Here is a 27,625-nt window from a genome sequence, read left to right on the forward strand (position 1 = left end):
GCAGCTGACCCTCTCCACCTGCCGCACGAGAGCTCCGGGGTCTTCAGTTTGCAGATCAAGTGGCTGAGGTCCAGGGAGGCCAGGCAGTTGCTGGGCCTTCCCTCCTACATGTGGCGTCTTAGCTTCAGGCCCGGGCGTGACTCCAGGGCCATCCACAGGATTCCCACGAGCTTTCAGTAGAGGAGGCTCCCTCAGGAGCACCTGGGGTTTGAAGATGAGCAGAAGGGCTGTGGAGACACAGCATCTTTCCCATTGGCCCCTATCTGGGAGGGCAGTCAGAGCCCACGGAACACTGGGGCTCAGGAACCGCCGTCAAGGGCCAGGCCCTCCATGTGTTACCCACATTCGGGCAGCCTCTCCCCTCATTTGGCTTTGTCTCCCTACATCCCAACAAAGGTTACATCAAGATGTTTGAGATCCCAGCAGGAGCCAGACACCTGCTTATCCAGGAGGCAGACGCCACCAGCCACCACCTGGGTGAGTCTCCAAGCACAGGCAAGGTCGCCTCTCCACAGCCTGGCTCTTCTGGGGATGGGCAGAATGCCCCGGGGTCAGAGGCCTGTCCCTGGCTCAGCCCACCTGGTGGACCTTTCCCCGGGTCACCTGGTGGAGAGGCCAGGGGTTGAGAACAGAGCAGCCGCTGTGGAGGGACCTGTGTCTAAGACATGCCACACCCCCAGCCCATAGAATGGTGACTCTCTACCTCCCATCTCAAGGCCAAGGGGGAAGACAGACCCCCCCCTACCCACTGGAAGGCGGGCAGGGTCTGCAAGCAGCAGAGTGCTGGGCAGCGCCCCCAGCACCAACCAGAGGGCGCTGAGGCCGCTGGAGGATAGGCTCCCGGTGTATTTGCATATATTGAAATTAGTTTAATTTTAAATTCAAGGGATTCTACCTGGAATAGGGATTTCGGACATCCCTTGAAAATTTGGATATTCTATTGACTCTGGGCACCCCTTCCCATGTGGCCGCCCCTGCCTTCGGGACTGTGCTCTCTGTTCCCCACCCTCGCAGGGGCTTCACCCAGCTTCCCTCCTCCCCAAAGGCATCTGGGCCCTACCACCGAGGCAGTTGTGGGGCCAGAGTCAGAGGGTGATGCCTGCGGTCCCTGGCGGGATCCTGCACAAGTCCCTTCCCCCAGTTTGGGCCCCACCTTCCTCCCTGTGCCCTGGAGGCTGGACTGGGTCAGGAGCTCCCAAACTGCTGCCATCCGGCGCACTCACTGACAACACGTATCAGGCACAGCATCTCTAACATGCATTTTTCTCTCTTCCTTGTTTTAAGAGGAAACTTTATATTACCACCCAAAATCTAAAACCAATACCACTTGCCTTAAATGGAAGGTAAATAGAAAAGCTGCTTCCCGAAAAAAAAGACACTTCTACCTAAACGTGTTTCCTGCTAGTGGACTAGGTCCCAGGTCCCCTCTCTGCACAAGAGGAGTGAGGGTTAGTGACAAATTGAGGGCCTATTGGCACCCACTGGGGACTCTCCGTGACCAGGACAGAGTCATAGGAGACGTGTTCAGGGAGTCGTTTCTTCACTCGGGGAGCCCGTGGTCTCCGTGCCCTGTCTGTGGCCCCCATGAAATCACCCCGCAGGCCCCCAGTAGCCGCCTTCCACACTGGGAAGTGTGGGGCTCCCTGACAGCTGGGTTCTCAGCTCCTAGATGCTCTTCGTGGATGCCCAGTGGCCCAAATGTCTCCCCCCCCAGTCAGGTCAGACCTCTTCCGGGGTATGGGCAACTGGTGGGGACCCAGGCCAGGCCCCAGTTACCGAGGGGGTGGGGGGACCCTGCTTTTCAGCTGGACATATGCCCACGCCATGGCAGGAAGCCCGCAGCCCTGCAGCCTGCTGTCCAGCAGATCCCCCGCACCCGGGGGCCAGGGCAGGGAGGGCGGTAGCTCTGAGTGCCTGCTGGGTGCTGCAGTAGCCTGCAGGGAAGCCCCTGAGGGCTCAGCCACTCCCCCGCCCCTGTGCCTTCAGGGCTTGTGGAGCAGACCAAGGAAAGGGCCCTGGGCCGGCCAGAAGGGCACGGCGGAGGGAAATCTAGTTCCACTGAGCAGCAAAGGGCGAGGCAGGCTCCCAAGGCGGTTTGGGCCCCTGGTAGAGGGCAGTTGGGCGAGACGAGGGCATCTGCTCCCAGCCAGCGTCCCCCGGTGCCCTGACCTCGCCCTGGGCGATCATGGCTGGGGCTGCCTTTTGCCACTCTCAGCCATCAAGAACCTGGAGACAGGCGAGTTCATTTTAAATGAAGAGAATGGCGTGGATCCCGACCCCAAGTCCTTTATTGCCATGGGAGTGGAGTGGGAATACCGGGAGGAGGACGGCCGGGAGACGCTGCAGACCATGGGCCCCCTCCATGGCACCATTACCATCCTGGTAAGTGGAGACAGGAGCCAGGCCTGCCGCCTCCTGGCTGCCCAGGTAGGGGCAGGTGGCCACTGGGGAAGCGATGGGGGGTTGCCCGGGAGCCTGAGCGTCACTGCGCCTTCGGGCAGGCCACACTCTGAGCGGCCCCTCTGGCCTGCCCTTGGGACCGAGGGTCTCCACCTCTGTGTCGGAGCGAGGAACAGACGGAGCCAAGAGCCGGGGCCCTGCGTTGACCCCCGAGGGACCTCAGGCAGACTCCCCTGTAAGGGTTTCGGTTCCCCCTCTGCATGACCTTCACGGCCACCTTTCATCCTGCTCCTCCATGTCTGCCATCACGTCCAAACCCTGCCACGCCCTGGGAGGACCCATGGGGCTCAGGAGGGTAGCCCGCCAGACCCAGGTCACAGGGACTTTGTCCCCAAGAGGGACTGGACCCAGGTGTCCTGAGTCCAAGACCACAGGCTCTGCTGGTGATGAGAAGGCAGAGGGGCCTTGATTGGCTAATCACTTTTTAAAAATTAATTTTAGTTGTATAAGTAATATATTTTACTTGTAAAAAATTAAGAGCCTACTGATGAGGCTCAGGTCCTTTAGCCCCTCCACCCAGGGGAGCGCAGGTGTTCCGGTCAGGCCCCGGGAGGCCCTCAGGGATCAGCCTGCTTCAGCAGCCGCTCCGCGTTGAGAGCCACCTCCTGGCTGCGGGGTGAGGTCCCCACGGCCACGCCGAGCGGCGACCTGTGCGGGCGTCCCCCTGGAAGAAGCGGCCCCTCACAGGGCATTTAGGGCCGTGTTTGTGTGCTTTCGGGGACGGCCGCGGTCTAACGCGCCCCTCAGCGTCGCCGAGCCGCGGGCCGGGGTGGCCTCGCGCTGGGTGCCCTCCGCGAGCGCTGCGGGCATGGCGGCCCCCGTGTTCGCGGGGCTGCGCGGTACAGCCCTTGGGCCGGGCTTGGGGCCGGGAGGGCGCAGACCGTCACGGCGCGGGGGCGCAGGTCATCCCGCAGGGGGACGCCCGCGTCTCGCTGACCTACAAGTACATGATCCACGAGGACTCGCTCAACGTGGACGACAACAACGTCCTGGAAGACGACTCCGTGGGCTACGAGTGGGCCCTGAAGAAGTGGTCCCCGTGCTCCAAGCCCTGCGGCGGAGGTGAGGGCCTTCCGCTATCGGCCCGGGCTGGGTGCGGCAGGTGACCCAGGGGCCCGGTGAGCGGAGCCGGTGGGGGGCCAGGGAGGCCACAGCAGTGACCTTCCCCGGGTGGACGAGGGCCCGGCCCAGCCCGGCCTGCGAGCGGCACGGTGGCGGGAGGGGCAGGTAGGAAGGCCAAAGGCCGCCCGAGGGGCGCGTGGGCGCGGCGGCGCTGGCAGCGCTGGGACCGGTCAGGTCTGGGCGCCCGAGGGGGACGCGGGGAAGACTAGCCGCGCTGGAGACCAGGGGAGGGGCCCCTCTGAGAGGTCCCTCCCTGTGTTCATTCAGAAAGGCCTCCCAGACCCTCCTGGGGTCCCCAGTGCCCTGGATGGAATGAGGTCGGGGTTGGGTGAGACGGACGGATGGGCAGAAAGTGCCAGTCTGCAGGGCGGCCTCCGCCCCTGGGGGCTGGGCCAGATGAGAGGCAGGAGAGGACAGCCCGCCCGCAGGAGCTGGGGCAGGACAGACCTCCCTCGCGGGCCGGTCCCACACCCGGAGGACAAAGAGCTGTCTATGGGGGTGGTGCTGGCTGGATGGAAGGCTCCTCTTTCAGTGCTCCCACCTGGGCAGGTGGCACCCCCAGCCTTCTGGTGGGCCTCCTGCCCCGCTGGATTTCATCAGCACAGCTTGTTGGTTCTCCCCACACGTATCTCTTGGACCCACCTGCTGGTCCCACCTTCCCAGTCCTGGCACCACCCTCCCTCCACACCTGGCCCTGTGTGTCCACGCTTGCCCCCAGAGTGGCCTATTAAAGGGGCACATCAGACGACGTCCCTTCCTGGAGTCATAGTTTTCAGCAACTTCTCTGCTCTTAGGATAAAAAGCCAAATTCTCCTCATGGCCTCCGAAGTTTGGGCAACTTGCTGACCTCTCCCACCATACTGGTGCCCTGCACGGGCTCACCAGGCCACACTGACCTTAGATGCTTTCCCTGGCCATGCCATGCTCCTGCCTCAGGGCCTTTGCACAGGCTATCTCCCTCTACCCCCGGGATCCCCCTCGCCCGCCTTCATACTAAACCAGCAGTCTCCCTAACGCTGGTTCCTGGGACATCTCCAGAAGCCAGACCTGGTCAGGGCTGCCCGGCCATATTCACTCATGTCTTGCCCACTAAGCTGGAGCTGCACAACCACAGCACTGCTGACATTTTGGGCTCTGTCATTTTCTGTTGAGGGGGTGGTCCCGTGTCCTGTGGGATGTTGAGCAGCATTCCTGGCATCTACCTGCTAGATGCCAGTAGCACCTCTCCTCCAGTTATGACAACTAGTGTCCAGGACATTGCCACATGTCCCCAGGGGGCAAAGGCGCCCCTTGCTGAGAACCACGGCACTACACTGTGGTGGGAGGAAGCTTGCAGGCTGTGTTCTTGTGTTTGGCCACCTCCTGGCTCATACCAGGTCCTCGGTGCATATTAATTCAAGGTGTAGTGAATGGCTAAATGATGGGAGAGAAAAGAGAACCTTTCCTCCTGCCCCAGGAGGCCAGCCCAGGGCCCGGGGAGAAGCTGCCAAGGGGAGAAGGTGCCTGCCCTGTTGCCCACACTTAGCCTGGAGTGCTGGGTGGACACCAAGCTGGATATCTGCAAGGCCTGGCTTGGGCGCTCTGCTCTCCACCCCCTCAGAAGGGCAGGGAGGTCTGAGGCTGCATGTGGAACTGCCCTCTGCACCCCTGGGGGGCCACGCCACCCCGTGACCGCCCCTCCGCCTGCCCCACCTCGTTCAGGGTCCCAGTTTACCAAGTACGGCTGCCGCCGGAGGCTGGACCACAAGATGGTGCACCGAGACTTCTGCGACACCCTCCTGAAGCCCAAAGCCATCCGCCGGGCCTGCAACCCCCAGGCGTGCTCCCAGCCTGTGTGAGTGCCTCGTGGCCAGCTCCTACAGGAGGAGAGCACAGGCCCCCGCTCCCGTGGGGGGAGGCGGGTGTGGCCACGAATGGCACTGGGCCTCATGTGCCCTGAGATGTTACAGGGTTCTCTCTCACTCACCACATTCCGTGGAGTCTGAGATGCTGCGGCCCCACTTCAGCCCTGCTGACCTGGAACGGTGACATGCCACTTAGCAATGATAAGGGTAGTGCTCAGGTGTGGACACTGAGGCTCCGAGGGGCAGGTCCTGTAGTTGCTGTTCCCCACGCGGCTCATTGCAGTGGCGTGGCCCAACCCTCCAGCCCCAGGGTTTGGCAGGGCTGCATCGCTGGTCCCTCTGGTAGGGCCCTGAGCAGGGCAGATGGCTGGCGAGTAGGGAGGTGGGTGTGTGGGGCTGGGTGCTGACGGAGTCCGCACTGCTGTCTCACGGTTTCAGCAGAAGCTGAGGGCAGAGGGTGAGGCGGAAGGCTGGGAAGGGACAGAGGCCAGCAAAGCCCCTCAGGCCGGGGCTCTCCAGGGCCACTCCCCGGGGTCTCTGAGCAGTGGACATGTGTGGGGTTTGTCACCTGTGGGACCTCGGGCAGGGTCACAGCAACCTACAGGGCGCCTTGTGAGAGTGGGGACAGGTGCGCCTGGAGGCAGGCTGCCTCTCTTTGTCCCCTGGGCCACAGCAGGCTGGCTCTCCAGGGCACTGACCACGCACCACTCTGCCTGGCAGGTGGGTGGTGGGCGAGTGGGAGCCGTGCAGTCAGAGCTGCGGGCGGACCGGCACGCAGGCACGCTCCGTGCGCTGCGTTCAGCCTCTGCACAACAACGCCACCCGTGCCGTGCACAGCAAGCACTGCAACGACGCCCGGCCTGAGGGCCGCCGCGCCTGCAACCGTGAGCTCTGCCCCGGCCGGTGGCGGGCTGGGCCCTGGTCCCAGGTAAGCTGTCCCCCAGCTCCCCTCCCCGTGTCCTTGGCCCCCAAACGAAGCTTGGGTGGCAATGGGGTAGCCCGAGCATTCCCCCTTGGCCTGGACACAGCTCCTGCCCTGGGCTCCATCCTGTGGATCTCAGGGCACTGGTGGTCCAGTGCTCTGTTGAGAAATGCAGTGGAATGTCTGTCTTCATTGCAAAGGGCAGAGGCTGCTGTGTGCTACAGGGGTCTGGAATCCCAGGAGACTGAGGGTAGCCTGGCTCTGGGATCCAAAGAGGCTGGGGCTCTCATCTCACAAGGTGGGGGTGTGGTCTGGAAGGCCAGCCACACTTGTGGGAGGGGACATGAGCAAGGGAGGGCTTAGATGTGGGCTGTAAAGAATAGTGTGCATGGTCTCAGGGGCTAGAGGGGCAGTTTTGGGGGCTGAGCTGAGCCGATGTGAGCACTGACATCCAGCTCATAGGCCTGGCAGGTCAGGAGTCCCCAGGGCCAGCCTCAGGCTCAATGATTTGCTAGAAGGACTCACAGGACTCAGCAGCGGTGCTCACAGTTATGGTCTATCACAGTGGCAACATGAGTAGAATCAGCAAAGGGGAAAGTATGCGGGTGGAGTCCAGAGGAGACCAGGCACGGGCTTCCAGGTGTCCCTTCCCGGTAGAGTCACCAGGGACGTGCTTAGAGCTCCCAGCAATAATGTGTGACAACACACATGAAGTACTGCCCACCAGGGAAGCCCCCCATGCCTGGGCGTCCAGAGTTTCCACTGGGGTTCAGTCACGTGGGCAGACAGCCCCATGTGACGGACATTGGTCATTGGCGCCCCTGACCCCCCAAGGGAAAGCAGGGGCTCAGCTCCCCATAAGTCACACTGTTGTTGCAGCAACTCATGCCTTAAGTGGGCACGACACTCTACCAGATGGAACGTTCCTTGAACTTGGTTCCCAGGAGCTGCCCGAGGGCTGGTCCTGAAAACAGGCCTTTCCTGGGTCTGCTGAGTCAGCCCTTCTCGCACACACGGCGAGGACTTGAGAATTCTCCTGGGGCAGGGCTGGGCCGAGTGGGCATCTGGGCATGACCTATCCCGTGTGGTAAGGTAGAGGGGCCGGGGAGGGACCGGTGCCATGGAGCCTCCTGTCCAGCTGCAAGGGGGTGGTGTCTGCCAAAGCTTCGTGGACATGGCCGGGCTCTCCCAGCGGCCCCAGTGCTCGGCAGGCCTCCCTGGGCCTGGGCCTCCTCCAGCCAGAGCAGAGGGCACTCGCTGAGATCCCAGAAGCGCCAGGCCCTAGGCTGGGCCCTGCGCATTTGTCTCTCCAGCTCACACTAACTCAGAGAGATGGCACAGAGTCTGAGGTGGCCACCGAGGCTGGGGCAAGAGGGGCCAGGCCTCCAGCCCACTCTACCTGCTGCCCCTCACCACCTCCCACTTGTTCTGGGGTCACACGCCTGGGCAGCTCTTCCAGGCCCAGCCTAATGTGGCCCTGACTGGTGACTCTGCCTGCAGTGCTCCGTCACCTGTGGCAACGGCACCCAGGAGCGGCCGGTGCTCTGCCGAACCGTGGACGACAGCTTCGGGGTCTGCCGGGAGCCGCGGCCTGAGACGGCAAGGATCTGCAGGCTTGGCCCCTGTCCCCGTAAGCCCTCTGTTGCGCCGGTCCCCAGCCGCCAGCATATAAAGGCCCGGGGTGAGGGAGGCAGGTCCAGGCAAACGCAGCTCTTCCCACAACGGGCTGGACTTGGCAATGAGCCCACCCGGCCAAGGCTGGGACCTCTCCCTCGTAGGAAGTGGAAGGAACATTTGCCAGGCTCGTCTCCGGCCCGGCCCTGGTGAAGGATGGAGCAGACTCAGCCCATCCCTGCCTTCCTGGCACTCCCTGTTGGTCTGGGAGACAGGAACCAGACTCACAGTGACTGCACAGTGGTGCCCAGCCAGATGGGGCACCCATGCCCACGCAAGGAGCGGGTGCTTGTGTGAGCAGGGGGCGCCTGTGTGAGTAGGGGGTGCCTAGCGTCCTTTAAGGAGAGCACCCCGAACACTTCTGCATGCAGATGCTGCCAAGTACTCAACATGCATCCCACTTTTGGTCCCCACAGAAGCTCAAGATGTAGACCCCTCCACAGGTCCTGTCTACAGAGGAGGGAGCTCAGTGGGGGAGGGTGTGCCCGCCCCAGCTGGAGTGGGGAGAGCTGGGATTCGCTTGTTCTTGTGTCCCAGGAGCAGGGCAGGATGGGGGCACTGAGGAGCGAGGCAAAGATAAGGAGGTGTGGCAGGGCCCGAGTTGGGGTAGTAGCTGTGGATGCTCTGTGTAGCCAGACCCAGAAGGTGTGGGGCAGGGGCGAGGCAGGAGGAGGGCCTGGACAGGGCGGTTGGGACCCATCTGTCCTGAGGGAGGCCTTGAATGCCTCGCCCGGGAGTTTGGGGAGTTGGGGTCCTCTTGTGGCCCCCCAGGACACAGGGAGGCTGTGGAGCCCCCTTGCCTGGGGTGGGCAGGAGCCCTGGCCTGGCACCCGGGCAACCGAAGCCTCCTGTCTCTTTTCTCCAGGGAATGTCTCCGACCCCTCCAAGAAGAGCTATGTGGTTCAGTGGCTGTCCCGACCGGACCCCGACTCACCTATCCAGAAGACCTCGTCAAGTAACCGGCCGGTTTATAACTCTGCCTCTGCCCTCCCGTGCATGCCCTGCGCCTTGTGGAGCCTGCCCTGGGCTCCTCTCCTCTCTTTCTATGGGAAGTTCCCCTGACTCTTCCTGAGGGCTCTTTTGGCGGGATCTGTTTTCTCGGGGCCTCTGTGCCCAGCTGTCTCCCTCGGAGCCGCCTGGCCGCCTGGCGGGAAGGCCAGCCTCACGAGGCATGGCCCAGGGCTCTGGCCTCTTGTCAGGGGGCTGGACCTGGTTGGTGAGGGCTTGTAAAGGGGCAAAGATCTGTCGTGGTGCTGGAGGGGCCAGAGGCCAGAGTGCAAATGTGACCACTTGGTGACCACGGGGGGCCACATCCCTCCAGGCTAAAGCTGAGGTTGGGAGCCAAGGGCGAGGCCGGCTCCTCCCCCTTCAAATGCTGCCCACCAGCGGGCCAGGCCAGAGTGGCTCTGGCTGCGCGGCCAGCCCGACTGTCCGGCGGGGTGTCGGGGCTGCCGGCCACCTCTGCTGTTGCTGCTGCTGCTGCCCCTGTGCTGAGTGTGTCCTCCTGACTCGTGCGGCTGTGGCCTGCTTCCTGTGGCCTTCGTGTCCAACTTACACAGCCCTTGGCCCCCATGCCTGGTCCCCTTGGGGGTTCAGGTCAAATGGAGGAGGCAGGGGACGTGTCCCTCCAGCGGGACATGGGGACACACCGCCCCTTCCATTCTCTGACCATTAGCTCCAATGGCCTTTTCTCATTGTGTGCACGTCCCCATCCACAGGGGTGAGAGAGTGAGAGGCTGAGGTGGATGCGGCCACCTACAGTGTGAACAACTACAGAATTACCTCAATTTTTATTGCTTTTTTGCTTAGACAAAACTATGTAGAAAATGCCTTAAAGTTGAAAGGTCACAGAATTGGCTGCTAGCTCCAGCTTCAGAGGGCGCGTGGTCCAGGGAGGGGCCGGCAGTGGCGGCTGTGGGAGGCTGTCAGGCCGCCGCTTTTGCCAAGGGGAAGGCCTGGGGTCCAGACACCCCGCCAGCGGCAAGAGGGGACCCGCCCCCAGGCCGTGTGGCCGCGGGCGCCCGGCCGTGCCCCTGTAGCAGCTGGCTGCCCACACCGCGCCCGTTGTGTAAATACTCGCTGGTGTGAACCGCAGACTAGCTCTCACGACTGTTAACTCCACTTGCCCGGGTGCCGCAGCGGCACGCGTGGCCGCGGGTGCGCCCTGGGCCGGGCGCTCTGTCTGTCCGCACTTTGGTTTATCAGGGATATTTTGTCAGTGTTTTGTATGTATTCAATGACGTATTATGTAGGTTCCATTGTTGTTGCTTTCCCGGTTTTTTATGACAGTGTGTGCCAAAGTGACTGTGAAAATGACCTTTTATTCTTACTAACAATGGAAAGACTTTCTGTCATGCATCCCACAAATAAACTCAATAAAGTGCGGTAACGCTGCGCCGGCCTGGCCCGCTGCTGCTCCTTCTCTTCCTCGGGCTCACGGCGCTGGGGAGCTGCGGGTGCCCTTCTGTCGCAGTAGATCCTCGGTTTCTGACTCAAATGACTTTACTCTCCCCCTCCCCCCTGCGCAGCGCGGCTATTAGGGCCCCTCGGCACTGAGGCGTGTGCCCCCTGCCAGAGCATTCTTCAAAATGTGACAGCAGCCCGTGCAGACACTCCACCTCCGTGATTTTGGGTTTTGAATTCTTGGTGCTAAATGAGCACCTCATGCCTGGGTTCTCCCCTCATAGATGGAGCATCACAGTAGGAAAAGGGCCCAGGTGGGTTTCTCCCATCTTTGGGACCAGAGCCTGTGGAGTAGGAATCTGGGGCCAGTAGCTGCGACAGTGCTGGCCCAGGTCACAGCACCCTGAGGGCGGCTGCGCTGGCTCCTGAGCCAGCTCTCAGCCTCAGCCCACCTGTTCTGGGAGGGCGGGTGCCCATTTGGCCAGGTGGGGGTGTTCCAGCCCCAGGAGAGTCTGGGTGGAGAGAAGAGCAAGGTGGTGGTGCCTCTTGGCACCCGGCCTGTGGTGTTCACGTGTGTGCTCAGCCGTGCCTGCCCGTGTGCCCCGAGGGCTGCCCTCAGAAGCCACAGGGCCTGTGTGTTCCTTCACCTTGCTGACAAGGACCAGAGAGCAGGTCAGGGTCCAACAGGGCCCTCCTTGTCTGGGGCCACTGCCATGTCCTGTCACTGGGCATCTCTCTCCTCCCTTTCTGTGAAGGTGTGCCATGCCAGGGAGGAGGGAGATCATGAGAAAGGATGACGTGGGGCTACCCAGCATCAAGGAGATGGGCTTCGGCGCGCACACAGGGCCAGGCCCCAGGTGCCATCCTGTGGGGTGGGGGCCACAGTGGCCGTGGTTGTGTTCAGCCTGCCCAGTGCGCTGCTGGTTGAAAGGAATGCCAGCTCGAGAGAGGCGAGGAGGCCCGCCCGCCTCTGACAGGACTGCACTCACTCAGTCTCCCTCCGGACAGACGAGGGCAGTGCCCTGACAGGCTCCCGGCCCGAGCTGCAGGCAGGCGACCACAGCCCAGGGTGCTGTGTGCCTGAGACAGCCGAGGGGGCCACCCGCTTCTTTAACTTGTCGCACGACCTTTTGAATGGTGAAGTGCTGCGTGAGGCTTGATTGAGAAACGAGAGAAGAGAATGAAGTTGTCTCTGTCCAGGCCTCTTCCAAAAGCGTGGGAGACGTGGGTGGTGTCACCTGGGTGGTGTGTGTGAGTCCCACTGTGCAGCCCCTCCCCCCACCCCCATCTGTTGTGACGCCTCGGGAGAGAGTCTCACTTGGCCTGAGTTTGGCATCTCGCTCGCATCTGCTCGTTCTCTCCAGCTCAGAGCTTTGCAGACCGGAGTATCTCCCCAGAATCTGAGGAATTAAAATTCGACTTAAAAAATTAACTTCAGAGGACTTAGAAGTTTTCCGTGTATTGATGTTTAGGGTCACCTGTGTTCACTGCACTAGCTTCCCATGAGCGGAGGTAGTATAATGTTTTCTTCTAAAAAAGTTTTAAGTTAAAAAGGAGTTAATTTGAAGGAGGAAACTTCTAAGCTGATGACAACACAGGTGTATTCAGGTGTCGCCGAGACTGTGGGACCAGCATGCAAATGACTTCGATCTATGAGAAGTGGGCTCACTCTCCCGGCCTGTCGTTCCCTGGAAGGCAGCAGGCCTTGCCAGTTAATTGCTGCTGGGGGCAGCTGAAGATCCAGGGTTATAAAGCCGCAGTTGCCAGCCCGGAGCGCTGTGGCCCGGCGGGGCTCAGGACAGCGGCCCGGCCCTTTCGTGGTGGACTCTGCATCTCCCTTCCCTCAGAGGGCTCTCTGCTCAGTGATGCTGCTTAAAAATACACAGCCTTTGGCATCTTTTTAAGAGCAATTGGTAATGATTATTTTGAAACTTTTCTAGGCTGATATCAGCATAACCAATGCTAATATCTTGGTCAGTGGCTTTCTCAATGATTTATTCATTCATTGACTTATTTTAATTTTTAAAAGCCTAAAGCAGTGCAGCCCACTGTTCAAAGGAAATCAGACACAGAGGTCAGCTCTGTGTGCCAGGTGGAAGGGAGGTGCCCTGGAGAAAGGGAGCCCGGCACCCAGCTGTTGCCCACCTGTGGCAGGGAGATGGGTCCCCGTTCGTCCCTTTACCCAGCGACATTGCCAAGTGCTTTGTGTGTCAAGCTCTGACCTGGGCTCTGGGGACACTCCAACTACTCGACTCTGCCACTGCAGCAGGAAGGCAGCTGTGGGTCATAAATGAGGGTCTCGGCTGCTCCAGTAGAACCTTACGCCCAGAACCAGCTGAGGGGCCGTCGTGATGCCTGCGGCTCAGGCCCCAGCCCAGTGGGGGACACGTGAGGGCGAGGTGTAACACCACGCTTGTCATTTGTGTGAAGGAAAAGGCACCAGGGACAGGAGAAGGTGCTGCTCTGTGGCAGGGGTGGCCCCACTCCCAGCAGCACCACCAGACCAGGTCCCATCCTAGTCGAGGCCTGTGCCTCCACCCCTCTCCACCCCAGCTGATGGTCAAAGCCTGTGGGAGATGCTGCCGTCTTCTCTTGTCAAAGCCCCCTGGTGTCTCCCTGAGGGCTATGATCAGTGGTTTTCACACTGCTCACCCCAGTGGCTGCTGGAAAGTGGGGAGGGCCAGGGAGGAGGGAAGAGAGCAGGTGGGGAGGGGACAAGGGGAGGGGAAGGGAGCAGGTGGGGAGGGGACGTGGAAGGGGAAGATAGCAGGTGGGGAGGGGAAAGGGGTGGGGGAAGGAAGCAGGGGGGAGGGGAAATGGGAGGGAGAGAGAGTGATGGGCCTCTGTGCCACATCCCCCCTAGGCACCCAGACAGGACCACTCTGCTTCCGTATGTCTCATATATTGGGCATCTGTGTAAGATTCTCTCCGGGGAAAGGGGTCCCCCAGGTCACACCTGAGAGTGCATCTCGGGCTCTCCCAGTTGGGTTCCCGGTCGGCCCCCAACACGGGTGCTTGCCCCCTGCATGTCAGCCTGCCCCGGGTCTCCAGGCTGGGCAGACCAGGGCTTTTCTTGAGCAGCTCCTCTGGTTTATCTCTTCGCATTGCATTCTGGGTCCTGTGGCCGGCACATTTCCTCCTCCTTTGAGTCACGTGGAAGCTCAGCTCCACCGCTGGTCCGCTCTGGTGCCCGTGCCTCCCTGTGCTCTTCTTGCCCGCAGCGTTGCTGTGGTAAAGTCCGTAATTTCCCGGCTCTGAGCTTCCTCAGTTGTCACATCTATACATTTATGCATCCTTTGCTTCCCTGTTCTAGGCTCTGGGGATGGAGGGACATCCAAATACAGCTTGGGGCTTTGCCCTTTGGAACTTTCAGGGTAATAAAAAAAGTCAAGCATTAGTCATCTTATCTGACAATTAAATGTGAACTTGCCAACTGAGGTGAAGTGCTGGGACGGGGAGACCCTGTGGCACCGTGAGGCCACATCCCAGTGGGATTCAGCCTCCTCAGGGAGGCCAGGCAATGCTTGCCTGAAGAAGATGCGTTTTAGCTGAGCCTCGCAGATGAGAGGAGAGCAGCTGGAGGGAGAGGGGAGGCACAGTATGTGCAAAGGCCCTGTGACCAGAGGCAGCACAGTGCAGAGCAGAGGGTCTGAGGCCTGAGTGAGGCTGGAGAGGTAAAGGGGACAAGTCCTTACCCTGAAAACAACAAGAGGCATTGCAGGGGCTTCAATCAGAATGGTGACGTGGTCACATCTTTAGTTGAAAAACAACATTCTGACTGGACCCAGATAGCTAGAGGATGAGGAGGAAGAATGGAGATAGGCAGGCAGAAAGGAGGCTCTTACCACGGTGCAGCCAAGAGGCAGGGCAGCTGGACCCGCTGGAGATGGCAGAGAGGGGAACGGGGCTGTATCCCAGAGCGTCTAGGAGGAAATACTGATGGGCTTGGAGATGACTGGAGAGGGGACACCCGGGGTGTGGCTTGTGCACCTGAAAGGCCATATCTGAGGTGGATGGTGTCAGCAAAGGCCACGGGCTTGGGCTGGACGTGTGGACTCTCAGGCACCTTTGGGACCATGGGGTTGAGGGGGTGTCTCGTAGACAGTGGTATAGAGAGTCTGAAGCTGAGGGAGCTTGGGGTTGGTGTCCATCTAAGGGGTCGCCAGGCTGTAGGGGACAGTACAGGCTGGAGCTGTGGCCAGGCAGTGGGTGGACATCAGACCCACTGGCCCTGAGTGGGAGGGCTGCTTGTCTGCTCCTGGCTTCAGACGTGGATGCAGAGGGTGCATAGAGTGACTGCCACAGATGTGGTTCCTGTGCCATGGCTGCCCCTTCCCCTATCCTCCCGCCTCCCTCCCGCTGCCCCCGTCCTTCCTGTCAGGAGGAGATGAGGTCGGGGAGGAGAGAGGGGAGAGAAGTCTGTGTGGGGAAGGACTGACACCCTCACCGTGCAGAGCAGAGCGGCTGAGCGAGAAACACAGCAGGCAGGGGCGGGCCCATTGAGGCCCGTGATCAGGAATGTATAATGGATCAAATATCCTCTATGTTGTTATGTGACTTATGCTTTCATATTGAATGAATTTTTGTAAGTCATCTCAGTTTTGTCTTGTGTGTGGAATGAGATGGTGGTGGAAAGGGAGGAGGGATGGGAATTTGGGAAGACAGAGAAGGGAGAGAAAGAATGAGAGGAACTGGGCGGTGGAATTAATAACTGCAGGTGGAGTTGCAGCTCGGCCAGGAGACAGCCACGTGGAAAGAGAATCAGGGCTCTCTGTGTGAGCTAGACCGTGGATGAGCGGTTTCTTGGGCTGGAAGAGGAGGGGAGGATGTGCTGGGCAGGAGGACTAACCTGTGTGAAGGCATCAAGTTACAAAGCAGTTCGTTTGGAAAACGACAAGAAGCTCAATGTGGTAGGGCCGTAGATGGATGGAGCAGTGGCAGAACATGAGGCTGTCTGGTAAGTTGAGGCAAGTGGAAGAAAGCCCAGACAAGTTGGGGTGACCTTTTTGTTTGGTTTGGTTTTGTTTTTTTGCTAGGAATATTGGCCCTGAGCTAACATCCGTGCCCGTATTCCTCTATTTTGTATGTGGGACACTGCCACAGCATGGCTTGATGAGCGGTGCATAGGTCTGCACCCAGGATCTGAACCTGCGGACCCTGGGCCACCAAAGCAGAGTGTGTGAACTTAACCACTACACCACCAGGCCAGCCCCACAAGTTGGGGTGACCTTTAAATTCCCTTTAAATACTTTTCAGAAACAGAGACCATCTGGGAGTTTGGGTGAGGCGGGAACAGAGTGGAGGAGCGGGTGAGGCTCTGGGATCTGGTCTGTTGAGTTTTATTTTATTTTATTTTATTTTATTTTATTTTATTTTATTTATTTATTTTAATTGCAGTAACATTGGATTATAACATTATATAACTTTCGGATGTACATCATAATATATTTCGAATTCTGTGTGGATTATATCGTGTTCACCACCCAAAAACTAATTATAGTCCATCCCCTCACATGTGAGCCTCATCACTCCTTTTGCTCTCTCCCCACCTTCCCCCATGGTAACCACCAATCCAATCTCCATTGCTGTGTGTGTGTTTATCTGTCGTTGTTGTTTCATCTGCTGTTGTTTTTATCTTCTACTTATGAGTGAGATCATACGGTATTTGACTTTTTCCCTCTGACTTATTTCACTCAGCACGATACCCTCAAGGTCCATCCAAGTTGTCACAAGCGGCCGGATTTCATCATTTCTTATGGCTGGGTAGTATTCCATTGTGTATAAATACCACATCTTCTTTATCCATTCGTCCCTTGATGGGCACCTTGGCTATTGTGAATAATGCTGCAATGAACACAGGGGTGCAAGTATCTTTATGCCTTTGCATTTTCAAGTTCTTTGAATAAATACCCAGTAGTGGGATAGCTGGATTATATGGTAATCTATCCTTAATTTTCTGAGGATACTCCAAACTGCTTTCCATAGTGGCTGCACCAGTTTGCACTCCCACCAGCAGTGAACAAGGGTTCCCTTCTCTCCACACCCTCTCCAACATTTGTTGTTTCCTGTCTTGCTAATTATAGCCATTCTGACCAGAGTGAGGTGATACCTCATTGTAGTTTTGATTTGCGTTTCCCTGATAGCTAATGATGTTGAGCATCTTTTCATGTGCCTGTTGGCCATCCGTATATCTTCTTTGGAGAAATCTCTGTTCAGATCTTTTGCCCATTTTTTAATTGGATTGTTGGTTTTTTTGTTGTTGAGCTGTATGAGTTCTTTATATATTTTGGATATTAACCCCTTATCTGATATATGGTTTGCAAATATCTTCTCCCAATTGTTAGGTTGTCTTTTCATTTTGTTGATGGTTTCCTTTGCTGTGCAGAAGCTTTTTAGTTTGATGTAGTCCCATTTGTTCATTTTTTCTTTTGTTTCCCTTGCCCGGTCAGACTTGGTACTTGAAAACATGCTGCTAAGACCAATGTCAAAGAGTGTACTGCCTTTGTTTTCTTCTAGAAGTTTCATGGTTTTGGGTCGTACATTCAAGTCTTTAATCCATTTTGAGTTGATTTTTGTGCATGGTGTAAGGGAATGGTCTACTTTCATTCTTTTGCCTGTGGCTGTCCAGTTATCCCAACACCATTTATTGAAGAGACTCTCCTTTCTCCATCATAAGCTTTTGGCTCCCTTGTCGAATATTAGTTGTCCATAAATGTGTGGGTTTATTTCTGGGCTCTTGATTCTGTTCCATTGATCTGTGTGTCTGTTTTTGTGACAGTACCATGCTGTTTTGGTTACTATGGCTTTGTAGTATATTCTGAAATCAGGGAGTGTGATATATCCAGCTTTGTTCTTTTTTCTCAGGAATCCTTTGGCTATTCAGGGTCTTTGGTTGTTCCATATAAATTTTAGGATTCTTTGTTCTATTTCTGTGAAAAATGTCATTGGAACTTTGATAGGGATTGCATTGAATCTATAGATTGCTTTAGGAAGTATGGGCATTTTAACAATGTTAATCCTTCCAATCCAAGAGCATGGAATATCTTTCCATTTCTTTGTGTCTTCTTTAATTTCTTTCAACGTTTTACAGTTTTCAGTGTACAGATCTTTCACCTCTTTGGTCAAGTTTTTTCCTAGGTATTTTATTCTTTTGTTGCAATTGTAAATGGGATTGTATTCTTAATTTCTCTTTCTGCTACTTCGTTGTTAGTGTATAGAAACACAACTGATTTTGGTACATTGATTTTGTACATTGTATACTGCTACTTGACTGTATTCCTTTATTATTTCTAAAAGTTTTTTAGTGGATTCTTTAGGATTTTTTAGATATAAAATCATGTCATCTGCAAAGAGTGACAGTTTCACTTCTTTTCCAATGTGGATCCCTTTTATTTCTTTTTCTTGCCTGATTGCTCTGGCTAGGACTTCCAATACTATGTTAAATAAGAGTGGTGACAGTGGGCATCCTTGTCTGGTTCCTGTTCTTACAGGGATAGCTTTCAGGTTTTCTCTGTTGAGAATGATATTTGCTGTGGGTTTGTCATATATGGCCTTTATCATGTTGAGGTATTTTCCTTCTATACCCATTTTATTTAGAGTTTTTATCATGGATGCTGTATCTTGCCAAATGCTTTCTCTGCATCTATTGAGATGATCGTGTGATTTTTATTCTTCATTTTGTTAATGTGGTGTATCACGTTGATAGATTTGCGGATGTTGAACCATCCTTGCATCCCTGGAATGAAACCCACTTGATCATGATCTATGATCTTTTTAATGTATTGTTGTATTTGATTTGATAGTATTTGTTGAGGATTGTTGCATCGATGTTCATCAGTGATATTGGCCTGTAATTTTCTTTTTTTGTGTTGTCCTTGTCTGGTTTTGGTATCAGGATAATGTTTGCTTTGTAGAAAGAGTTAGGAAGCCTCCCCTTCTCTTCAATTTTTTGGAAGAGTTTGACAAGGGTAGGTATTAAGTCTTCTTTGAATGTTTGGTAGAATTCACCAGGGAAGCCATCTGGTCCTGGACTTTTATTTTTTGGGAGGTTTTTGATTGCTGTTCCAATCTCCTTACTGGTGATCAGTCTATTCAAATTTTCTACTTCTTCTTGGTCCAGTTTTGGAAGGTTGTATGTTTCTAAGAATTTATCCATTTCTTCTAGGTCATCCAATTTGTTGGCGTATAGCTTTTCATAGTATTCTCTTATTATCTTTTGTATTTCTGAGGTGTCTGTTGTAATCTCTCCTCTTTCATTTCTGATTTTATTTATTTGAGCCTTCTGTCTTTTTTTCTTGGTGAGTCTAGCTAAGGGTTTGTCAATTTTGTTTATCTTTTCAAAGAACCAGCTGTTGGTTTCATTAATTTTTTCTATTGTGTTTTTAGTCTCTATTTCATTTATTTCTGCTCTGATTTTTATTATTTCCTTACTTCTGCTGATTTTGGGCTTTGTTTGTTGTTCTTTTTCCAGTACCTTTAGATACGCTTTTAGATTGCTTATTTGGGATTTTTCTTATTTGTTGAGGTAGGCCTGAATTGCTATAAACTTCCCTCTTAGAACCACTTTTGCTGTGTCCCACAGATTTTGGCATGTCGTATTATCATTTTCATTTGTCACCAGGAATTTTTTGATTTCTCCTTTGATTTCTTCATTGACCCAATTGTTGTTCAGTAGCATTTTGTTTAATCTCCACATTTTTGTGGCTTTTCTGGTTTTCTTCCTGTAGTTGATTTCTAGTTTCATACCTTTGTGGTCAGAAAAGACGCATGGTATTATTTCGATCTTCTTAAATTTATTGAGACTTGTTTTGTGTCCTAATATGTGATCAATCCTGGAGAATGTTCCGTGTGCATTTGAAAAGAATGTGTATTCTGTGGTTTTTGGATGGAGTGTTCTGTATATATCTACTAAGTCCATCTGGTCTAACGTGTCCTTTAAGGCCAGTGTTTCCTTATTGATCCTCTGTTTGGATGATCTATCTATTGGTGTAAGTGGAGTGTTAAAGTTCCCTACTATTATTGTGTTACTGTCTATTTCTCCTTTTATATCTGTTAATAATTGCTTTATATATTTAGATGCTCCTGTGTTGGGTGCATCGATATTTACAAGTGTTATATTTTCTTGTTGGATTGTTCCCTTTATCATTATGTACTGCCCCTCTTTGTCTCTTGTTACAGTTTTTGTTTTAAAGTCTATTTTGTCTGACAAAAGTATTGCTACCCCTGCTTTCTTTTCTTTGCCATTTGCATGGAATATCTTTTTCCATCCTTTCACTTTCAGATTTGAAGTGTCTTTAGGTCTGAAGTGTGTCTCTTGTATGCAGCATATACATGGGTCTTGTTTTTTTTATCCAGTTGGCCACCCTTTGGCATTTGATTGGAGCATTTAGTCCATTGATGTTTAAAGTAGCTATTGATAAATATGTATTTATTGCCATTTTGTTGCCTTTTTTTCCCCTGAGTGTTTTAGTAGTTCTTCTCTTCCTGTCTTTTTCTCTTGCTCTCTTCCCTTGTGCTTTGATGGGTATCTTTAGTAGTATGTTTGATTTCTTTTGTCTTACTTTTTTGCTTGCTTATTATATGTTTCTGATTTGTGATTATCATGAGGATCCTATTTAATATACTATGCATATAACAGTCTATATTGAGTAGATAGAGTCTTTAGCTTGACCTCTTTCTAAAAGATCTACTTTTTCACTCCCCTCCTCCCACATTTTATGTTTTTCAAATCATATATAGTCTCTTGTTTAGTGTGTGTCTATCCATTACCCTCTTATCATCAAAATAGGCGATTTTTAGTACATTTGTCTTTTAACCTTCATATTATCTTCACAGTAGTTAATCTGCCAGCTTTACTATATTTTTACCTTTACGAGTGATTTTATTGCCTGGGTTTTTTTTGTTGTTGTTTTGTTTTGTTGATAATAACTTTTTTTTAAATCTCTATTTGTGGTCATTGCTTTCCCACTTAAATAAGTCCCTTCAGCATTTCTTGCAGAACTGGTTTCTTGGTGATAAACTCCTTTAAGTTTTGCTTGTCTGGGAAGCTCTTTCTCTCTCCTTCCATTCTGAATGACGACCTTGATGGATAGAGTGTTTGGCTGTAGGTTTTTTCCTTTTAGCACTTTAAATATGTTGTGCCATTCTCTTCTCACCTGTAGGGTCTCGGCTGAGAAGTCCACTGACAGCCTGATGGGCTTCCCTTTATATGTCACTTGTGGCCTTTCTCTTGCTGCCTTTAGGATTCTCTCTTTATCTTTGATTTTGGACATTTTAATGATAATATGTCTTGGTGTGGGCCTCTTTGGGCTTATCTTGTTTGGAGCTCTCTGTGCTTCCTGAACTTGGATGTCTGTTTCCTTCCTCAGGTTAAGAAAATTTTCATCTATTATTTCTTCATATACATTTTCTGCCCCTTTGTCTCTCTCTTCTCCTTCTGTGGGACCCCTATAATCTGAATGTTAGCATGCTTGATATTGTCCCAGAGTTCCCTTACACTGTTCTCATTCTGTCTAATTCTTTTTTCTGTTCTGCTTGGGTGATTTCCTCTAATCTTTCGTCTAGCTCACTGATCCGTTCTTCTGCATCCTCTACTCTGCTATTGAGTCCCTCTAGTTAATTTCTCATTTCTGGTATTGTATTCTTCATTTCTGATTGGGTTTTTTTGTATCTTCTGGTTCTTTGCTGATGTGCTCACTGTGTTCATCCATTCTTCTCCCCATATCTCTGAGCATCCTCAGGATATTTTGTTTGAACTCTTTGTCGAGTAGGTCACTTGTTTCTGTTTCATTTAGTCCTTTTTCTGGGGTTTTGTCCTGTTCCCTTGCTTGGAAAGTATTCCTTTGTCTCCTCATTATGCCTCTTCTCTGTGCTTATTTCTATGTATTAGGTGAGTAGGCTATGTCTCCTGATCTTGGAGAAGTGGCCCTATGTATGAGATGCCTTATGAGGCCCAGCAATGTGCTTCCCTCTCGTCACCAGTCCAGAAGACCCAGGAGTGACCCCTTTGTGGGCTACTTGTGTCCTTCTGCTGTGGCAGGGTTGCTCCCACTGCAGGTACCCAGGGAGTCTAGTCTTTCCTTCCCTGGCCAGCTGTTTCTAAATCCTGTTTGGGGAACCTCAGCACCACTGGCTACTAAGTCTATCAGCACACTTCTATTGCAGTTTTCCTCTTAATTGGGTTGGTACCTAGTGTAGCTGGTTGCTAGGCTCAGGGGCTTACAGTTGTGATAGGCCTCAGGCCTACAAGGCTGTTGTCAGTTCTCTTAGGAGTGCAGCTGAGTGGGGCTGGCCCTAAGCAGGGAGAACTCAATTGTTTCAGGCTTTAGAAGGTGGGGCTGATCCTTTTTATGGCTATTTGTGAAGCACAGGTCTTCTGCCGCTGATGAGCCTCACTCCCCACAGGACTGCACACACCATCAACACAGTCCTGGTCGTGCAGACTTCTCAACCCCCTGGAGTGTACCCCAATGCTGCACTGCAGAGGCCTCTTCACCAATGCCCCTCACAGTTCACCTGGTCATTACACAGGTCCTTCCCCACAGAGGCAGACACCCTTGCCTGCCTGTAGAGGATCAAGGCACCCAGTCAATGCAGGCTGAAAAGTAGCCTGAGGGCTTGCTGTTAGGTGGGGCCAGTCCCTAGGGCGGGTTGCCTGCCCTGGCTGAACTGGATTAAATCTGTGCTCTAGTGGGTGTGGCAGGCCCCTGGGCTAACAGACCAAGGGATGCACCTCAATGGCCCCCACAGGTGTCTCAGTCTCTGGAGAGGTCCCTTCTCTCACCAAGATGCCCCCAGAGCCCACTAGATGAGTCTCGTTTCACCAAAGGACAGTCAGCCTTCTCTCTGGTGATTTTAGGTTGCTGCAGTGAGTAAGTTTGTGCGTGGGCCCTTTAAGACCTGGGTCTTTTTGGCCTTTGGCTGGCCGATAGCTTTTCTGGGTTAATAACTGCAGTTGAAAGCCAGTGAAGCCAGATAGTAAGACCCTCGCCTCAGTTGGGCTGCGTCTGAAGGATGCTTGTAGGAGTATCGTTGCCCCCACTCCAGACCTCACTCCTCCAGGGAGGGCTGCGTACCTTAGGGTGGCTCCCACCTGGCCAGCTGAGAAGCTCCGCTGCTCCCAAAGGTGGCGTTTTTCCTCTCCAGCAGGAATTTCTGCCTCTTCCGCCTTAGTCAGGAGTGTCCCTTGTTGTGGGGGTTCTTTTTATCCAGTTTTCAGTTTTCTCTCCAGGGTAATTTTTCCAAAAATAGTTGTAACCTGGTTGTGTTTGTGGGAGGAGATGAGTTCAGAGTCTGCTTATACCGCCATCTTGATGAGATCTCTCTGCTCTGTTGAGTTTTAGGAATTGGTTCTTTTAGGTTTAGTTTTGTTATAGTTACTGCTTATAGATTATTGTAGAGTCAACTCTGCCACAAAATTTCATTGGGGTTACCACTGGGATGTCCAATGTGAAGATCTGATGAAATCCCATTCTTTAAGATGAGCTTGGAATCACTCCCTAAAAACAGACAGGCCTCATGGGGCCGGCCCCATGGCTGAGTGGTTAAGTTCACGTGTTCTGCTTCGGCGGCCCAGGGTTCGCCAGGCCAGATCCTGGATGCAGACCTATGCTCCGCTCGTCAGGCCACACTGAGGCGGCGTCCCACACAACACAACTAGAAAGACTTACAATTAGGTATACAACTATGTACTGGGGGGCTTCAGGGGAAAAACAATAGGAAGACTGGCAACAGATGTTAGCTCAAGGCTAATCTCCTCAAAAAATAATAATAATAAAAAATAAAACCAGACAGGCCTCATTCTGTCTCAAACTTTGAGAGATATGGAAGCATCTGGACTCGGCTGGGGCCGCTTGGAGGAGGGAGCAGGGCTCACAGCGTGTGTGGTGGCACTCCAGGGCAGGGGTCCCTGACATGGCCCCCCTCCAGGGCTGCTCTGACACTGAAACCACACAGACTTTCCACCTGAGCTCGCTTGCCTCTATGCTGTCTCTGGGCTCTTTCAAATGCCTCCTCCAGCAAGCTGTTCCCTTTAGGGGAGCAAAGCCCCCATCTTGTCCTTTGGTTATTTGTCCCACTTTTCTCTTTCAGAGGGCCGCTGCCAAGGCGACAAGTCAATGTTCTGTAGGATGGAAGTCTTGTCTCGCTATTGCTCCATCCCAGGCTACAACAAGCTGTGCTGCAAGTCCTGCAACCTACACGACAACCTCACCAACGTGGACAACAGGGCAGAAGCCCCGCCCGGGAAGCACAATGACATTGAAGAGCTCATGCCCACCCTCCCAGTACCCACGCTAGTCATGGAGGTGCAGCCTCCCCCAGCCACGCCCCTGGAGGTGCCTCTCAATGCCTCCAGCACCAATGCCACCGAGGATCACCCCGAAACCAATGCCGTCGATGTGCCCTACCAAATCCACGGCCTGGAGGATGAAGTTCTGCCACCCAATCTAATCCCCCGACGCCCAAGCCCGTATGAAAAGACCAGAAACCGAAGAATCCAAGAGCTCATTGATGAGATGAGGAAGAAGGAGGTGCTTGGAAAGTTCTAATAAAATGGAAAGATAGCGTCAATAGCATTTTTTTTCTTGCTTATAGAGATATTCCATGGGATGGCAAATCCTGTGTCATGGAGATGAAGTAAAAATTCCTGATTCCAAAAGGAAACAAAGAGGGAGAATGACATAAAAAAATACATATGTGGTTGTGAGCATGTGGCACTAGGTTAGCACACGTGTTTCCCAGCCCTGGAATGTTCTAAGTCCTGCACTGGGGTTGGGTGTGGGGTGGAGAGGAATACAGAGGTTCCACAGCCTCTGTCAGTCGGGGGGGGGCGGGGAGCAGGGCAGGAGGGCAAGGCAGAGAGAGAAAACGTTCGCCCTGAGCTTCTGGGCCGTGATTGGGAATCTTCCTTTCCTTGGTGGTGACAACCCTTCTGGAGACACAGGACCTTTCCTACCGGTCTCCAAACTGAGGCACAAACCCCATGGGGACTCTTAGGAGAAACAGTGATTTATTTACTAACTGACTAGTCACTAAGATGAGCACAATGAAGTGGAGGCCGTGAACTCCAGTGCCTTCAAGGCCCAGGCGGGTGGCGAGGATGAACGTGGTGGCCGGCTGGGACCGTGACCAACGGGAGAGCCACGCCCTGCTGGAGCTGATGGTTGGCTCCAGCCACTGCCGCTTCTGTGAGAGCTGGCGCCTGCTGCCAGATGGTGTGCTTTTCCAGAAGAAGTCTAGATTTTTGTGTGAAAATTCTCAATCCTTAAAGGTCAACTCAGAATGTTTCAAGGTGGTTGGGGTCTGTCCGAGCCTAGAGCTGCCAGTCTCGGCTTGATGCAGTCTTGCACATTAAGGACTTAGGGAAAGCCGCCTGACCTATTTGGTGCTCACGCGCTGCGTTTGAATCTCTCAGCCGAGTTGGAGCCATGAAGCGTCTCTTTCTTCCTGGGAAAGTACTGAGAATCCTCCACCTGGGACTTGAGGCTAGATCTGCACAGTGGGCCACATTTCCTGTGCCAGAAGACAGCAGGGAGCTCTCTGGGGCTCCCCCGGCCTCTCTCTTCTCCTCTAACCCTGGCCTTGCTTGCTGCTTTGAGCCAGCCTGGCCTCAGCGCTAGCTCCCCAGAGTTCTCTCTCCCTCCCCAGGTGCACTGGAAGGATGTGCTGTCCTGGACAGTCCACTGAGTGGTCCAGGCCCTGAACCTCCCTCCTGGAGGGGTAGGGGTGCTGCCACCAGGGTGGCCACATCCGAGGGTTCTGAGATGAGGCCTTGTGGGCTGAGTTTGCTCCTCCTAAAGACCAGCTTCACTTGTGGGGGATGGGCTTTCCCTGTCTAGCCCTGTGGTGCCCCCTCAGCCCCACCCCCACTTCCTTCCAGAACCCAGCAGGGCTGTGCAAGACTTGGCCTCCGAGGGGAGGTGTGGGGTGGGAGCGGGGAGCCTGCTTTATCTTTTGCTTTTTCCAAACTTGAACAACTACTTTCGGCAGAATGGTGCTTTGTGAGCGAGATGTGAAATAGGAAGGGAGTGGGGTGGGTGGGAGGACGGTGGCTAATGGTACTTCTCCCTGAATGTGCGGCTTAAACTTCCCCAAATTACAAGACCCAGGGGCACAATAGCTCCTTAGCTGGGCCTAGCCTGACACCTAATTCTTAAGCTTTTCATGTCCAGGAAAGTTCTGGAACCTTTGTATTCTTGCCAGTACTAGATCTGAGAGATCTCTCTCTTGTTTAATTACCCTCTATATGGATGACAATACTGAGGCTCAGGATAATACCATGATGCCTACTTTCTACGGAGTTTTGAGGTGCTAAGTGTGTCTGAGTCTGTGCGTGTGTGGCTGTGTCTCTGTGTGTGATCTAAGGGACAAGTAAGGGTGCAGGAGACAGTGAGAACAATCCCTGGGATGATGCTTACCCTTCCAACCGGCTGATAGCGAGCTGCCCCCTCCACGGCGGACGCAGCCTGCCTTCCCACTCTGCCTCCATGTCCCACACGTGCTCACACCTGTCCCGGTGCTGGCTCCTAAGAACCACACTGGACAAGGCATTTTTGACCATCTCCCCCAGTGTCACTTCCTCTTTAACAGGACGTGGTACAAAGCTCTTCTGCAGTCCTGTCTCTCCATGATGAGGACACGGACCCCGCACTCTCTCTCCTCTGGTGAACCCACGGCAGCTGGCGTGACCCACGGGCTGAAGGACTGGGCAGTTTTGCTTGGGTCTGGCCTAGAGTGTAGAGGAAGTTAGGGGTGACTAACCCGAACCAGAGAGTATTACTTGGTTTACGCAGCCTGGGGGCCATAGGATGGGAACGCACTGTTCTCAGATCCCAGCAGAGAAGGGCTGCATGTCTTGGGGGCTGGAAGCCTTCAGGGAGAGGCCCCAGGTGGGACATTCCCACGGGGACCTGTCTTCTGCTGGAGGGAGAGACGCCCTCTGGGAAATGCAGGCAGTGTGGCCATGGCCCCATATATCATACTCAGCGCCCTGGGCCATGTGTCCGCAGAGTCCTGTAGGAGTAGATGGTCTCAGAGGTCTCTGTCCAAGGATTGCCGTGTTCGCCAGGCTCTGAGAAACTGCAAATCTCCATGGAGCTGGGGACCCGTGGGAGAGCCAGCTTAGCAATAGTCCTGAGCTTCCAGAGCTAGTGTCCGTGTCTGAGGGGCTCCAACAGCCGGGGGGGCTGTGGAGGTCTTCTAGCTGAGGTTTTGTGACTCCGAGGGCCTCTCTGTCTGCGGCTCCAGAAAATCAGCCAAGGGGCCTGAGAGTCACTTCGTGTTCACGGGGAGACGTGTGCTAGAGTTTGGGACCTGGCTCTCTGCTCTTCTCCTTTTGGAAAACCCATGGAATTTCACATATAAGCCTTTCATTTGTATCTTAAGAGTTTTGGTTTATTTGTTTATTTGGGGTATATAAATGGTGCTCAATAGCGAAGCCTTTCTCAGATGAAGTGTTATGACTGTGTGCTCCTGTGTGACAGGCAGCCGCCACAGGCATCATCACGGTGCTGAACTCACATTTTATCCTCCGATCACAGCAATCAGTGCATTTGTTTTCTGTGTAGTGAAAGTTGGCTCCTAGATTTTGTAACTTATTAAAGTCACTGTCTATGTCTGCACATCATGCCTCGTCTGTTTGTTACCCGGACTGGGCTGCCCCTCAGCCCCAGCCTGGACGTGGGCAGGCGGGAGGATGCACTGCGGTCGCAAGGCCAAGAGGTTTGGGGGCCACGGCGGGCACAGAGCCACGGCTGCTCCAGGCAGGACCCTGGGAAGGGCAAGAGGCACCCGAGGGACCGAACTCGCCCCGGCTCCTGGGAAGCCGGCCGTCCAGGCGACACAACTTAGCCAGCAGTTCCCAAGTGAACCTCCTGCCTGATCACAGCCACCTCTCCTATAATGAGGGTTTCCAGAAAAAATACTAGATGCTGGGTGAAATGTGAATTCCAGAGAAACAACAAATAACTTTCTGGTATACTTATGAATTATTTATTTATAAATAAATATTTATTATACAAAAAAAATTATTTGTTCTTTCTGTGAAATTCAAATTTAACTGAGAATCCTGTATGGTTATTTGCTAAATTTGGGAACCCCGCTTATAATCAGAATTCCTCTTTTAAAGACAAGTCCATTCTCTCTGGCTTTCTTTGATATCAGCAGGCACTGGAGGAGGGAGGTTGAAGGCAGAGCAGAAGAC

At 53.7% G+C, this 27,625-nt stretch overlaps 1 protein-coding gene across 2 annotated transcripts in view; it reads left to right on the forward strand.

The window, feature by feature from the left end:
* The window catches only part of ADAMTS2 (ADAM metallopeptidase with thrombospondin type 1 motif 2), a 217,682-nt gene extending 190,638 nt beyond the window's left edge, over positions 1-27,044 (forward strand). For both annotated transcript variants that reach the window (XM_023617040.2, XM_023617041.2), the window contains 8 exons: positions 397-477; positions 2,216-2,382; positions 3,363-3,522; positions 5,284-5,416; positions 6,147-6,354; positions 7,849-7,978; positions 8,888-8,977; positions 23,515-27,044. In XM_023617040.2, coding sequence (XP_023472808.1) covers positions 397-477; positions 2,216-2,382; positions 3,363-3,522; positions 5,284-5,416; positions 6,147-6,354; positions 7,849-7,978; positions 8,888-8,977; positions 23,515-23,972 — 1,427 coding nt within the window. In that variant the 3' untranslated portion in view covers positions 23,973-27,044. The remainder of the gene's footprint in view (positions 1-396; positions 478-2,215; positions 2,383-3,362; positions 3,523-5,283; positions 5,417-6,146; positions 6,355-7,848; positions 7,979-8,887; positions 8,978-23,514) is intronic.
* Positions 27,045-27,625: the final 581 nt, after the last annotated feature.

Source organism: Equus caballus, chromosome 14 (assembly GCF_041296265.1).
Source record: "Equus caballus isolate H_3958 breed thoroughbred chromosome 14, TB-T2T, whole genome shotgun sequence".
In the NCBI taxonomy this organism is placed as follows: Eukaryota; Metazoa; Chordata; class Mammalia; order Perissodactyla; family Equidae; genus Equus; species Equus caballus.